The following is a 15,341-nucleotide window of genomic DNA, read 5'->3' as shown; positions in this document are numbered from 1 at the left end:
GGGGCTCTACAAAGCAATGCAAAGACTGAGGTTTCACAAACCTTACTTTGTCTGATAAGTTTGTACTACTTCTGCCATACCCTTCTGAATTGATGACAGAATCAGAATTCTTATTAAAGACTACTGACATGACCTGTTTGGAATTTATATTAGAGAGTTGACTTGATTATTATTTGGGAAGGACCTTAACAAATGGGACACCATTTGCTCAGTGCACATACCTTTGCCTTCAGTCTGGAGCATGAGTAAACCATCTAAGTAGGTGAAATGCTTTCCTGTTTTGAGAGTTTTTATTTTTTTCCCTCAAAATCTTACAACCACAAAAATTTCCTTATTTGGTTATTGTGAGTTTTAAATGTTGAGATTTAAATTGCAGACATTTATTTGTATTTGTATTCTGCTAACAATTATCTGATAACAATAGCAATTATCAATTCTAATAGTCTTCTAAGAACATATGTTAAGTGCTGATGATCTCATAATGTTAGGAAAGGTGAAGGACACAGCCCTTGCTCTTAGGGATCTTATAGTCTAGCAGGGCAGGGGCGTTCCAAAAATGAAGAATTCCATCATGGTGCAATGTGGATGCTATTTGGGTTTCCCACTCTGGTTGGAGCGATTGTGCCTTTAACACAGTGATTATGCAAAGATGGGCAGGACTTCTCCAGGCCTGTGTGCACATTTTTGGGGAATATGAGTAGGTATGAATCTAATTTCCTTCTGTCTGATGCAGAATCAATTTTGAAAGGGGTAAAAATTACTAGAAAGAAGGGATAAGACACAGGATTGTCCAATGCATGAATCTAGTGCTAAAATTTTTTTACTGTACCTGTACATGGTGTAGAGTCACCAAAGAGTTTTCAATGACAGTATGAAGCTCAGGCTTTCAAAGAGTGCTCTGATAGTTTGAAGGATGAATTGGGGCAGGCGGCAAGGCTAGAGGCAGGAAGTCAACTAGAAGACAGTTGCCTGAGAGGTACCCAGGTCCAGGACAGAGCAATAAGAGTGAGGGAACAGAACTGGAGGCCGTGTCGAGGTGGTGAAACTGGACAGGACTCAGCTGCTGATTGGATGGAGACGGTGGGAAGGAGTCTGGGATAACATTCAGTTAATGGTCTAGCAATGAGTAGAGAGGTCTGGAATATGTCTCCGTGAGCCACACAAGTGCATACATTTTGTGGGGGAAATTAGAAATCAGTTTCTGCAGCTTAGGAGGGTGCATGGGTTAAAGACTGAGGAGCTATTATTGCCTCAGTGGCTATGGCTAAGATTGCCATAGGATAGGGGAAGGTGAGAAGAGGATAAACAATTGAAGGCTGAGAAGCAACGGTCTTTAAGAAGCAGCCAATAGAGAAGAAACATGAAAGGATCAACCCAAGAGGAAGGCGAGACAGAGGAAGTTAGATTCATAGATATTGAGAAAAGAAGAGTTTCAAAATGGAAGAATGATCAAGAGAGTCAACTGTTGGAAGAAAAGAAGTCAAGACTGAGAATGACTACTGAAGTTGACCATCAGGTTAGCAGTGACTTACTGAGAATATGTTCACTGGAGTGACAGAGAGGAGACCATACTGCAGTAGACTGTAAGGGAAACAGGAGACTCCTTCAAGTCATTTGATTTTGAAGGCTGATGACCCACAGAAGTCCAGAACTGAGGGATCTCATGGATTCATGGAGGAGTCGGTGGAAGGAGGAAAAGGGTGTGGCTCACCCAGGGTCCAGGCTCTGCTGGGGTCTCTGTTGCAGGTGGGGAGTAATCCTCAGGGGAAGTTCAGGGAGAATGAAGTCAGGATGGTCTCAGAGATCTGTACTTTCATAGACTGGAAGAGAGGTTGAATGTCCTTTCTGATGACATGTTTTTTTCCTTTGACTTTGAAGGCAAGTGTAGAGGAGAGTGGCAGAGATTTGAATTAGCCTCTGAGAAGGGTGGAGGAACAATGACTGACATCATATAAACTCAGTATCATTCATGAGCTTGTCCCTGTTTTTATATCAGACTGCCTTGTGGTAACTAGGGGCTCCTTTTTTTACAGAATGGATATTTTCTGAAATGTTATGGGTAATTTACAAATGATCCTGTTCAGAATCTTGGTTTGCTACTTAGTTATGAACTGGGATAACATCTAAATCTCCCTGTATGCCATTGTCTTATTTTGTAAAACAGGTTTAACCATGTTCCCTCAAATGCATGCAAAAGTACATTACAAACTATAACTGTTATTAACAAGACTTACTTTATGACAGTAGAATGAATCAGACATTACTTTTTTGTGTTCACATATGAATACATGGTCAATGTAATTGCACATTATATACAACCAGAAGAATGGGAAGTTGTACTCCATGTTTGTATAATATGTCAAAATATATTATAAAAAATCTTACTTTATACCAGACAGATAATCTGTTTTAAATAAACCAATTGTGAATAGTCTTCAAAACACAAGCCAGGAACCTGACTCAGGGTATGTGCTCAATAATGTTGCTATTGTTCTTATCCTTTCCATAGTTTTCAGGAAAATTGCTCCTATATAATGTCAGATAAGAAACATTTTAGGTTTTGTGAGCCAGAAGGTCTTTGATGCAACCATTCAACTTTGTGACTGTTGTGTGAAAATGTTCATTAGACAATATATAAACAAATGTGATTGTTTTTCAATAAAACATATTTATGAAACTTTATTTATGGAGGGCCAAATCTGGCCCATCAGTTTGTTCGATGCTCTCAAGTCTAGATCATTTGAGGTAATGTTTTCCTGAACTCAGGGCATCCTTCATACTCAATAAATTAAACCCTATTTGCTTTGGGGCAATAGCAGTTGAGAAGTGAGAAATCATTGATGTGCTAACTTCTGCTCCTTAGTCTTCTCTACTAGGGTGATCTGGTTACTCTGTATGTTTACAAAACCTTCAGCTCCGGATAGTGTCTGGGTTAGGCTCTTGGGTGTGCTTTGACTCCTGCTTTCTGAAATGACTCTGCTTTGGCCAGGCAGGGCAGAAACTGCGAGTTGCTAATTCAGTGGCAAGTCTCCTCTTCTTAATAACAGAACTCCGTGGGTGCAGGATGCAAAGTACCTAGCCTGAGATTAGGATTATTCCCAACCTCCTTTGCAGGAGTGAAAATGGTATTTAAGTGGAAGGAGTTGAATGAAGCTTTTGGGAACCACTTAGTAGGGGGCAGATTTAAGTGGGAAGTGTGTCCTTCCTGCTTTTTGTCCCTTTTTCTTTTTTGTTCTTTGGAGTGTGGATGTAATGGTTGGAGCTGCTTTGGGTATTATGTACCTTCAGGCCACTTTAAAGATAAAAATCATGGTAGGCACAGATACAAGCATCTTGGGACTTGGATGACTACCTGAACTGCCTCCCGATTTTTACATGATAGAAAATAAATATTTTCAGAGATGATGGCCTATTTCCATTATGAGTAGCTGGCATGCCAGTGCTTCATAACTGATATGGCAGTCCACATTAGTGTTGGCCTATGCCATTGCAATTATGTCCACTAGCACTTCTTGGTCTTCTGAAATACCAGTTAAGAGTATTTAGAATGCAAATAATTAGCTGGGTTTCTAAGTGGCTCTCAAATAGACATTAAATGGACAGATGACTCCAAAGGAAACATTCTAAGTGATTGCACAATGGTTATTAAGTAACGGATTTTGGTGACTAATGACTGCAACAGGGCAGATGTTGGCCAGGGATGTGGTTTTATCTACATCTATGAGGATGGCAGATGGCCTTGTCCTATAAGGACAAGTGTTTGGAGTCACTGACCAAATCTGTAAGGCACCTAAAACATGGAATATTTGGTAGTTACTTGGTTGCTTCTACAAGCATAGTCATTGAAACCAGGGACTTTGGAAACAAAAGTTTTATTTATCTTTTGCTTTGGTTTAATTAATTAATTTGGTGTTTTGTACACAAATCCAGTCAAAACTTTTGCTTATCTTTTGTGTAGTATTTTTTTTACTCTGTCACTTTAAGATCTTGCATCTGGCAGGCTGGCCTGACTCAGAATATATTGCAAGTAATTTTCTGGTTAAAACCCCAGAGATTCAAGGGACAGCTCAGGGGACAGTAAGTCAGAGGAGGAGCAACAAGGAGAGGACTATCAAGACAGCCTGTGCTTGGGATGGTTCCAGTGGATGCTTATCATACAAGGGCCCTGTAACCTTGGGACCTCTCTGTTTTATTAAACCTAGATTTTTACCACATGGTGCTAGTAAGGTGAGTCCATGAGTATAGTGCATGCCAAGCAGTTTTCTAATTTTCTTTTATAGTCAAAAGTGCTAGGGAAGTGGATAATTGACAATAAAACCTTCCTGAGAGGAGAGGTATTAATGAAGTGACTTTCTGTCTTTTCCTGATTCACAGGAGGAGCCAAGTTTCTCCTCATATCAGATTTCTAGTTATTTTTCCCAGGTAAAAGTCAATATTGTGTTCAACTCAATTAGAATTACTGCAGGAATAAGCTTTTACCAGCTGTATCAGTTAGGAATAGTTTTGGTTGCAAGTATCAGAAACCAGACTGACAATGGATTAAACCAATAATACAAAAGAATTACGTTTCCCATGTGACAGGAGTGTAGAGTCATGCAGTTACTGACAGTGGTTCAGCATCTCAGTGACGATGCTAGGGCTCTTAGTAGATAGGGCTGTGATTCCCTTGTCCCTTCCCTCATGATGCAGAAAGTCTGCCATAGCGCCATACGTCACATCCTATCTCAAATCAGGAGGAAAGCCAAAGAGGTAGAAGAGTTGTTCTGGAGTCCTCAGCACTTTCATTTGGTTCTCTTTGGCCAGAAATTGTTCCCACAGTCAACCAACTGAAAATGGAACGCAAAACAGAGAAAAAGGAAAGTGGAATGACCTTTGATCAGTCAGTTTTCAGTGTCTAGGAAATCAGCTACAATTTAAATTCAACCATCCCTAAGAGCGGGAATTTCTGCGGGTTGGAACATGGGCTGTCCCATCCATTGTATTGCATGGCACATGGTAAGTGTTCAACAAACATGTTGGAGGTAGGCCAAGACGAGGTGAGGCAAGATAGTTTCCTAAGTACAAAGTTTAAGGAGATATTCATTCACAGACTTGGGCAAGGTCAGGGTTCACATTAGCATGTCCTGAGATTGAGTACCTCCATAAACATTGTCCTCCTGTCCCTTAAACATTGCTCCCTTACCTTAGTAGTAGGAGTCCCAAGTCCTGTTTAAATCAATCAAAGGGAATATAAAAGAAGATTAAGTTACACAGTAAGCACTTGATAACAATGATATTTATGAAACAGTATTTTTAAAATGGGCCACATCATATATATTAAGCTGAGGATTCAATTCACATCCTACAAATCATCAACAAGAATAAAAGATTGTGATGTAGCAGAAATGGATTCTAGGGAAACTTGCCTATTGACCGTACCTGTAACATGAATTTCAAAAATTTGAGAAAATGCATTGTGGTGCAGAGAAAATTTGATGCCAGACTTAAATGATGAAGTATCTTATTTCCCCAGTGCGCTTGCGTCACTCACTGAAGTATATAGATTAAATACTAGAGCAGCAGTACCTGGGAGTTGGTAATGCCAACAGAAAACAGATATTTTACATATTCAAGCATTGCAGAAATCATTTTAAAAGGAAGTTGTGGAAAAATAGTAAATAGTCAATAGCATAGAAGATAATTTTTTATTTTTAAAAATTATTTCTTTAATTTTTACAGACTGCATTTTGATTCATTGTACACAAATGGGGTACATCATTTTGTTTCTATGGTTGTGCACGATGTAGATTCATACCATTCGTGTAATCATACATGTACGTAGGGTACTGATGTCTGTCTCATTCCACCATTTTTCATAGCCCCACCCTCTCCTCCTTCTCATTTCCCTCTACGTAATCTAAAGTTCAGAAGATAATTTAGTGTAAAAAAATTCACACGTCACTTTAAGAAACAAAGAGCCAAAACAACAACACACTATGGCTGCAAGAGCGAAATGGTTCATCTCAATCACAAGTTTTCATGTAGCCTCAGAGGTTTCAAAACCCAAGCACGGACCTGGTGTGTGTGTGGGGGAACCCATGCCTAGCTGCCCCACACTCCCTGCCGTAGTGAAATACCGTCACTGCTCCAAGGCAGTCTTTCTCTGAGGCTTTTCCTTCCTTCATCTTATTTCACGGATCTACTCTGAATTCTCAAAGCAATTCACCAGCGTCTTGGCATAGCTGTTTCGGTCTGGCTGCCACTCCCTAAGGACACGTTCTCAGGCAAGTGAACTGGCTTCTCAGGTCTCTGTTGACTTTCTGTAACTGGGGCAGTAATATTTCATAGAACTCATGACATAGGTAACGTGCTGATTTTCACACACTTAGCCAAGGGCTGGGCTCATGTGCACTTGTGATTGTTATTACCACCATTTCTCTTCAAGGGTTTGTCTTGTCCTGGGTTGTGTTTTAGCCTTTTCTCAGAAGATCTTACTCCTTTTACTAGAGGATGACTTTGGATCTCCTATAGCCTGTCTTCTAAACTTAGGTGTGCATTAAACCCATCTGAAAACATTAAAATGCACACACCCAGCATCTGCATTAGAGTCTAACTTACTGTGTTTGGTGAGGGGTGTGGGTGTCCTCATTTTCCAACCTCACCCTTGGTGATGGTTCCTGACTTTCCCCTGTAGCAGGACTTTTTAACCTCAGGACTTTTGGCTTTGGGAACTGGACAATTCTGTTCTTAGGGACTGCCTTGTGTATTGCAGGATTAGTAGCATCCCTCACTCTAAGCCACTAGATGCCAGCAACACTCTCCTCTGCTTCCGTTGTAACAATCCCAAATATCTCCAGAGATATTTGCATGTCTCTTTGGGGCAAAACTGCAGCTGAGGGGTTGGGGAGCCACTGCATTATGACATCACCTGAAGAATTAGCAGGGTTTTGCACAACTAGTGGATGATTGAACTGAGCCCAGATGTTGGAGAAGTGACTCTCACCATGTCAACAACATTGACACACACCTTGACTGGGGTTTCAAGTTGAGTCTTTGATTTCAGTCTGGAGGGAGTCATCACAGTTTATTCACTTCCTAGACACTTATTAGACTGTTCTCAACTTCCAGTGCTGTGAATGTCTGTGTCCCCCCAGAATTCATGTGGCGACTTAATCCCTAATGCCACAGATTTAAGAAATGGGCCTTTAGAAGGTGATCAGGTAGGTCATGAGGGCCCCCCCCTCAAGAGTGAGATGAGGGCATTTGTGAAAGGGGCTTCGGCAGGGTTCCGCCCTTGTTGACTTTCTGTCTCTTCTATCGCATGAAGACACATTGTCACGTGAGGGCATGGCATTCGTCCCCTCTGAAGGACGTCACACTCAAAGCACCATCCTGGCAGCAGAGAGAACAGTTCTCAGATACAAAATCTAGTGCCTTGGTCTTGGACTTCCAGCCTCCAGCATGTGAAAAACAAATTTCTACTCTTTACAGGTTACCCAGTGGGTGGTATTTTGTTTTCGCAGCATGAGTGGAATCCAATATGTATTTCACAGGGATACTTTCCAAAGGGACACTTCTAGAGGAACCACGGGTTTGTGCCACTTACTAAGTGGCATCAGCTAGCTTATTAATTGAACACTAGCTGATGCAGAGAGTTTATTTATTTATTTATTTTTGTAGTTACTGCTTTCAAAAATGGTTTGTTGTATCTTCTATCCTGGGATGACATTTTCTTACTGTCTTACATTCAGTTCCCAGAAAGAAAATTAGTTTAAAAATGTTCCTGTTTTGAGAGCTAAATTGGGATTTTAGAACCCAGATCATGCAATCATGAAGGGCAGTTGGATATGGGTGTGCCTTTCATGGAATTCATCTTTCCAAGTTGAGTCTTTAATTTCAGTCTGGAGGGGGCCTGACGCCTAGTACTCTGACAGGCGACTGGAGGCTCTCTCGCTTGGGAACCTTGTTTATGCTGGCAGAATGCCCCCCGGTTCATATCTGACCTGTGTCCTGTTTATGTCTGCCTGGCTACCACTCTGGCTCTGGGATCCTAGCCTGTGTTGCATCCTGGGGAAAGTCAAGTCTGGGCCAGGCCAGTCCCTAGTTCTTCACGTGTAAGGTACAAATTCAACACATCACTCCACAGTAGGGAGCAGGTTCAACAATGGGCAAGGAGGCTTAAAGAGCCAGGAGGGCAGTCCTCCCTTCCAGAGGGTTTTAAGAGGCAGAAATGAAGAGTCAGGGAGCCGGGAGAGGGTTTTGGGGGAGGCAGAGGAAGTCAGCAGTATATAAAAGGCGATAAGGCAATCAGGTGTGGGTCACTTTAAACCCACTCAAAGGAAGCAGCAGTGAGGAGCCCAATCTTCTAGAGGAAGCATGTCTCCCAGTTCTTCTCTCTGAGCACTGTTTGAGACGTCGGAGTGTGATATACAGCTGGACATGGTGTCAGCCCTACTTCTAGTACGAGAAAGTTAAACTTGCATTCAAAATGGAAGCTGAAGCAACATCAAATTCTAAGAATTCGCTACAGTCCTCCATCCCTGGGGGCAGTCACAGTTGCTCACTGTCAAACCTGAGCTAGCACAGCTAGGACTTGGAGGGGAATGTGTTTTCTGCCTCCTCAGAACTAGCTTGAAGCCCTTCTGGTTTCACCTGCAGCTTCCTTCTATCCTCACTGCCTTTCTCCTCCTCCTCCTCCTCCTCCTCCTCCTCCTCCTCCTCCTCTTTCTTCTTCTCCTTCTCCTTCTCCTTCTTCACAGCAGAATGTTTTAAAGTCATGTGGAGCCATTAGACCAACCCCAAGTTATTGAGAGTGACTGATGTAATCTCATAGGTGTTTTATTAATCACAGATACACCTAAAATATTTGAAGGCAAACATCATGGCACTTTCTGACTGTGGGGAAAATGGGCCTGATGGCACCGAGAGGTGGGATGGGCCTTTGGCAGAAGGTTCTCACGGGCAGGGCTTGGTGACCTTCTGATAGGATGGTTTCCTCACAGTGCGTGCTGGCCCTGTGACTCAGCACCCCAACAGTGGGGTGCAAAGAAAGATGCGAAAACCTGGACCAGACAAAACCTGGACCCGGTCTAGCCCTCGTGGTGCACATCTTTGCCAGCTGGGATGTCACCTTCCCTCCCAGCGCAGCTCTCCCTGCCCCTTGCACGGCCTCTGCACTGTCTTCCGTTTGGTTCATTCTGTCCTTCCTTTGCCACCTCAACTCAAGTTAGTTCCTTTCTCTGAAGTTTGTCCGAGTGGACTAAAACCGTTTTAGTTCCCTTAACTCTTTCAAGCAACCATCCTTTTCCTGAAAGAGGAAAATCAGTTTTGTAACCTCAGAGAAACCAAAGTGCAGGATTTTTAGACAATGGGATGAGCCATTTCCTTAGGATTTTGCAATAAAGAGGATGTGGAAGATTTTGGTACGTCATGGTGTGTGGTTCAGTGATTCCTGGGTGGCCTCTGTGGCAATAAGGTCCACTTTTGTGTTCCCAGGTTGTTGGCTGTAGAGTCTTACATGAGAAAGAAAGAAAGGGAGAGAGAGAGAGAGAGAGAGAGAGAGAGAGAGAGAGAGAGAGAGAGAGAGAGAGAGAGAGAGAGAGAGAGAGAGAGAGAAATAAGAGACAGATACAGACAGACGAGGGTCCCCACCAAAGGAGGGGTATGTAATTCAAGAGAGATGTAATTCATTTTACTGCCATCAGGGGGCACCAAAGACAACCCAATAAAGTGCAGGCTGCCGGTTCCAAGGGTTTAAATCTGTCTCAGCGCCCTCATGAGACGCATGAAGAGCAGACCTCCATGCATTTTCAGCTTTCCACATCCCCTCCCACAAGGACACTGAAAATCCAGGCAGAGAGCTTGGACAGTGGCAGCCAGCCCAGCACCGGCACAGTAGAACGAGATAGCCTTGGGGACCCTTGCCAGTCTCCTTTGCCTGTGCTGCTGGCTGCTCCACCCAGGCTCTGACCCAGACCACCAGGCCTCCCCCTTTTGTTGCCCCGTGAATGTCCCTCTCTACATGCCATCGTGGGTAGGGATGGGGAGCCACCAGCAAGCGCTCAGCACGCCAGCCCTCTCCCAGTGCACACTGTCCAGGCAGCACTGGACACAACAGTCTCCTCCTGGTCGACTGTGGGGTCTCTTGCAAGGCAAACCGTTACTGTCTTGTGGAACCCTTTGCGCCTCCAGCACCCCACCCCGCCCCCGCCCCACTCTTGTGATCTGGTTCCTGCTTCCTTGCCCACTTTCATCCTCCCCCACATTTCCCTGTCAATGATCCCTCCCAGTCTCCACAACCCTCATCTCCTCCCACCATGCCCCTCTTTCCAAACCACCCTAGAATACTTACATATCTGGAGTTATACTATTTTCTCTTTCACTCTGGCCTAAGTACTTAGTATACTTGCTGTGGTACTTGAAATACCCACATTAACTCTCATGGCCTCCATAACCATCACTTCCATGGAATTCAGGCTTAGGCATTATCCCCTTTGAGATGTCTTCATAAAGCCCTGCTCCAAAGTTGGTTAGCCGCCCTCTTGTGTTTTGTTGTAGCTCAGCAGTGGGGTTGCACCCTTCCCCCATGGCCTTAAATACTGCCTATTCCCTCTTTTCCCCACACCAAGCACAGTGCACAGCGCTTACTAAGCGAACAGTAGACCTTTGCTGAAATAGACTGAACCCTGCTTCTGGCAGGGGAACTGCGCAGACCTTGAGCCAACACTTGGTGGCGCTGTGGCCACGCGCAGCTCCTTCTCTACTCTGGTGGGTCCTGGCTCCAGCACGCTGGCCACCTGTGAGTCAGAGAGGGTCTTCTGAAGGCAGGAACCCTTTGAGCAGCACTGTGATATTGATGACATGTTGATATTATGTTTGAGAATTTTGCCCTGTTGCCTGGTGTGTTCATGCAAACTTGAAAAATTGTGAGTATTGTCCAGGACCTTGCCCAATCCTGCCTTCCTCCAAAGATCCAATTCTTGCAAGCTGTGTTTTTTTGTTCTGTGTAAATGTGGGACTTCAGAATTCCAAATTAGGAAGATTCTGTCCCTGTATCTTTAATATTTTAAGAGCTTTGAGTAATTCCTCTTCCCCCCTTCAGACCCAGCACTGTGCCTGAAAGAGACACAGTATGTATTAGCTGTTTGTTGGTGGACAGGGTGACTAAGTGATTAGCAAGGATGGTTAATGTGTGTAGTTCAAGTACTATGGTTGGGTGGAAGGAGACAATGCAGGTTTTCTTCCCCTGGAAATTACCAAACTGGACTCCAGAGGCCTGTGTCATACTGGGTAGGATCAGCCTCAGACAACAGGACAGTTTGGACTAGAGTCTTGTTCTCTTGGATGCTCTTGCTTTCCTTTGAGGGAGTGCTTTTAGCTTGTGCTTGAACCTTCTTATATGTTATTTCACAAACGTGGTGCAGTAGAAAGAGCACTGCTTGGGAATCAAGCTCAGTATTTTGGTGTTGACCAGGACTTTGGGGCAAGTCAATTTACCAGTCCACGTCTTGGTTCCTACCTTGGTTTCAGTGCGTCCCCCAAAGTTCATGTGTTAGCAATATAATCCCCAAATTCATGTTGTTACTGGAATTTGCAGATGGGGTCTTCCAGATAAAATTGAGATTAGGTGAGGTCATGGGGGTGGGCCCTCCATGATGGCAAGTGTGGCTTTATAAGAAAGCGGAAGAGAGTTCAAACCTGCACACCAGGCCTGTTGCTGCTCATGATGCCCCAACCATGTTACCAGGCCGCAGGAAGGCCCTCACAGATGACAGCAGCACTGTCCCCTGGAATTCTCAGCCAAATAAGCCTCAATTTTTTATAAGTGATCTGGTTTCAGGTCTCTTTGTAAAGCAACAGAAAATGGTCTAACATAGTTTCCAACTCTGCAAAATAAGGAGGTGGCCGCAGATGATCTTTGATAGTCTTACAATCCTGACATATGTGAATCACTGTGGTCCATACTGCTGTCTCCCTGTGCAAGTTACCTGATTTCTCTGTACCCCTGTTCCTTTATTTGTGAAATATAAATGATAGTAGTAACTAATTTGTTCCCCCTCTCCCTTAGCTAACTCCTTTGCCAAGATGTGTACATACCAGGCATACTTTTTTATTTACTTTTAAATTGACAGATGCACTTGTATGTGTTTACCATGTACAGCATCATGTTTTCAAGTATGTATAGATTGTAAAATGACTAAATCTAGCTAATTAACAAATGATCATGGGTTTTTTAAAAAAATTGAAATGAAAATCACTTAACATAAATTAACCATCTTAAAATATTCAGTACCATTATAATCTTGTGTAATCACCACCTATATGAAGTCCCCAAACTTTTGAATCACCGCAAAGAAAATCCCGTACTTATTAAGCAAGCACTTCCCATTGCCCTCCCCATACCAGCTCCTGGTAATCACTAATTGGCTTTCTGTCTTCTTCTGAATTTGCCTGTTCTGGATATTTCACATAAATGGAATCATATACTATGTGACATTTTTGTATAACTTTTTTCACTTAGTGTAATGTACATGTTGTATCAGGACTTCATTCCTTTTTAATGACCAAATGATATTCCATTGAGTGGATATACCACACTTTGTCCATTCATGGATGGACATTTGGGTTGTTTCTAACTTCTGGCTATTGTGACTAATGCTGTCATAGACTTGTGCATCCCTGTTTTCAATTCAGCACGTGGATGTTTTGCAAGGAATGAATACATGCCTACCACCTAGTGGAGGCACAAGACATGTTAGAATTTGATGCCTTTAATATTTTTCCAAAGCTTTGCAAGGAGGACCTCACTGGCAGAATGCCTCAGATCAGACACCAGATCTTACTTTCTCCCCAGTGTTGGTTTTTAGTTTATGTCTCGCTTTGTTCCTCACGTGCTGCCATGGGTGGTGTGGAAAATGAGAGCATGAAGAGGAGAGTAGACAAGGCAGAGGAGAGGTAGGGAGTAGTGGTTTGGTCAGCCTGTGGGACAAGTATCGTGAAGCAAGGTGGAGTCAACAAGTGACCTTGGGAGGATGAAGAGGGCATGCTACCCACTCCAGCTCCCGCTTCTGCAGTCTGAAAGTTGGGAAGACTAGAACTGGCTCCACTGACAGAACATGGCCAAGGTGAGAAAATGGCTTCTCAGGGGTGAGGAGGGGAGCAGGAAGCAGTGAGGTGAGAGGAGCTGGTCTTGTAGGGACACAGGATTCTGGAGGTGGACGAGTTCTGTGGGGTGGAGTTAGGACTGGAAGCTGGGGAGAAGCTCTAGGAATTGTCAGCCTGAGGTCAGGTGAAGCAATGGTAGCAGACAAATGTCAGTGTTGAGAAAGTTAATGCAGCCAGTAGGGCAATTGATAGGGCAGCAGGCGTCCAAGTTGGACAGGAGTCTGAACTCACTCTTCGTTCACCTGCCATGGATGGAGAGGGAGGTGTCCAGGAGCAGTGGGTGTTGCTATCTGGAATTCTGGGGAATCTCTGCTTTGGTGATGGAGGAAGAAAAGGAGACCCTGCATAGCTTTAGGTAGAACAGTTTCTTCCAAATATGGAGTAAAGTCGCTGGACTTATGCGGCAAAGGTTGCATTCTTGGCCCAGGGTTCAAGAAAACTGAGATGAATGATTCCCATCTTTAGCCATATGGTGGAAATTAGGAGGAAGGCAAGAAGAAGGGCTCCTGTACATTAGCTAGAAGGAGGCTTCAGGGAATGGGATGAGTTAAGTGTGTGCTCCCCTGAATTATCTACTCTAGTCTCAGTTTTTTGTTTGAGATTCCTTTTCCTAAAAGTTAAATAATGAATACTTTGTGGGGAGACCTTTCAGATTACTATAGGAGAACAGTTAGTATAGGGAAGGGCACAATTCCAAGGGTTGCCATCTTTGATGTGGTCCTCAGGGAAGTGCAGAATTTGGACAAGGAGGGAGCCCTTAAGTCAAGGGTAGAACCATTCTAACACCATTTCTTCTGTTCATTGAATGCCATTCTTTCTACCTTCTTGCTCCTTTCATTTGCAACTCACATTAAAGTAGCTTCTAGAATCTTCCATTCACTGGACCAGTGGACTCATGGGGATGAATAGTTTTTGGAGCTGGAATGGAATTTAAAGATCATCTAACGCAATGCTTGCATTCAACAGAGAAGGAGACAACGGAAACTTTGAGATTGGCTCTGGTAACATGGGGTGGGGTGGCAGTGAAGAGGCAGGACTGGAAACTGAGTCCCCAGGCTCTGAGTGCCCAGTGCTCTTTCCACCACTGTGAAAGTTCTAAGAACTCAAGAACCACTCAGGAGGCAGCACTTCACCACACTGCCCCTCTCTCCTATTCTGAAAACTTAAATCACAGAAGCCAAGCTGGAGAAAACGACATCTTATTATCTGTGTGTCAGCTGAGAGGCAGTGTCTGTTCATCACTGTTTTCTGTCTTAAGAACCTTGTTGGCTGGGGGAGATAGCTCAGTTGGTAGAGTGCTTGCCTCTCAAGCACAAGGCCCTGGGTTCAATCCCCAGCACTGGAAAAAAAACAACAACAACAACAACAACAAACACAAACAAACCTTGTTAATGAACATGTACCTGTTAATCAAGGAGAACACACTAATTACTTGTAAGAATCATCAGGGCCCAAGTGTTGAGACTCTCAGGGAAGACAGAAGCAATGAAAATCAGTGTTTAGACCAAAGAGGAGAATATTAAATGTAGAATGAGGGAATATGGAGAATTCTAAATAAATGACACAGGATGTATGATTGTTTCTAAAGAGTGTGGAGAACTTGGACTTTTTATTGAGGGAGCGGGGACTTCAGAAAGAGAAAAGCATCTTGGGGGATAGTTTTGTATTCAAAGCTCATTGTTGAGGCTGGAGAAAGCAGATGGCCTCAGGACAGGTAAGTAAGTTATAAATATGCCAGGCACACAGTTGGCTTGGTTGAAAATTGGAAATTCTGGGAGGTTTGAGGCTATTCCTGGAAGAATTGATGGCAGGGTGAGCTGTAAATTTCCTTCTTGGCGAGATTGCTGTCTCCTGTCCAGCCAGGGGCAGGTGGTAAGGCCTGAGCTCTATTGATGTGCTGTGAATTCTCCTCTCAGATGGCAGGGACGGCACGCCATGACCGAGAGATGGCCATCCAGGCCAAGAAAAAACTCACCACGGCCACGGATCCCATCGAAAGACTCCGACTGCAGTGCCTGGCCAGGGGCTCTGCAGGCATCAAAGGACTTGGCAGGTAGGTTGCAGGAGTAGAAAGGCTGGGGTGCCCAGGTGAGGCTAGGATTGGCTCCGTGATCTTGGGCCAAGTCATTTCCTTATTTGTGAAATGCAGAGTTGTGAAGAGTCCATCTCTCAGGTGTCTTATGACCATTTTTATTTCT

General features: G+C 43.8%; 1 protein-coding gene across 3 annotated transcripts in view; it reads left to right on the top strand.

Annotated features, from left to right (window-relative positions):
- Positions 1-15,341, top strand: part of Capsl (calcyphosine like) — a 31,432-nt gene that overhangs the window by 444 nt on the left and 15,647 nt on the right. For all 3 annotated transcript variants that reach the window (XM_047554928.1, XM_047554929.1, XM_047554926.1), the window contains exon 2: positions 15,060-15,196. In XM_047554928.1, the coding sequence (XP_047410884.1) occupies positions 15,060-15,196 (137 nt within the window). The remainder of the gene's footprint in view (positions 1-15,059; positions 15,197-15,341) is intronic.

The sequence above is a fragment of the Sciurus carolinensis genome, chromosome 6 (genome assembly GCF_902686445.1).
Source record: "Sciurus carolinensis chromosome 6, mSciCar1.2, whole genome shotgun sequence".
Classification (NCBI taxonomy): Eukaryota; Metazoa; Chordata; class Mammalia; order Rodentia; family Sciuridae; genus Sciurus; species Sciurus carolinensis.
Note: the sequence above shows the minus strand (reverse complement) of the source record. Positions and strands in the feature narration are given on the sequence as shown.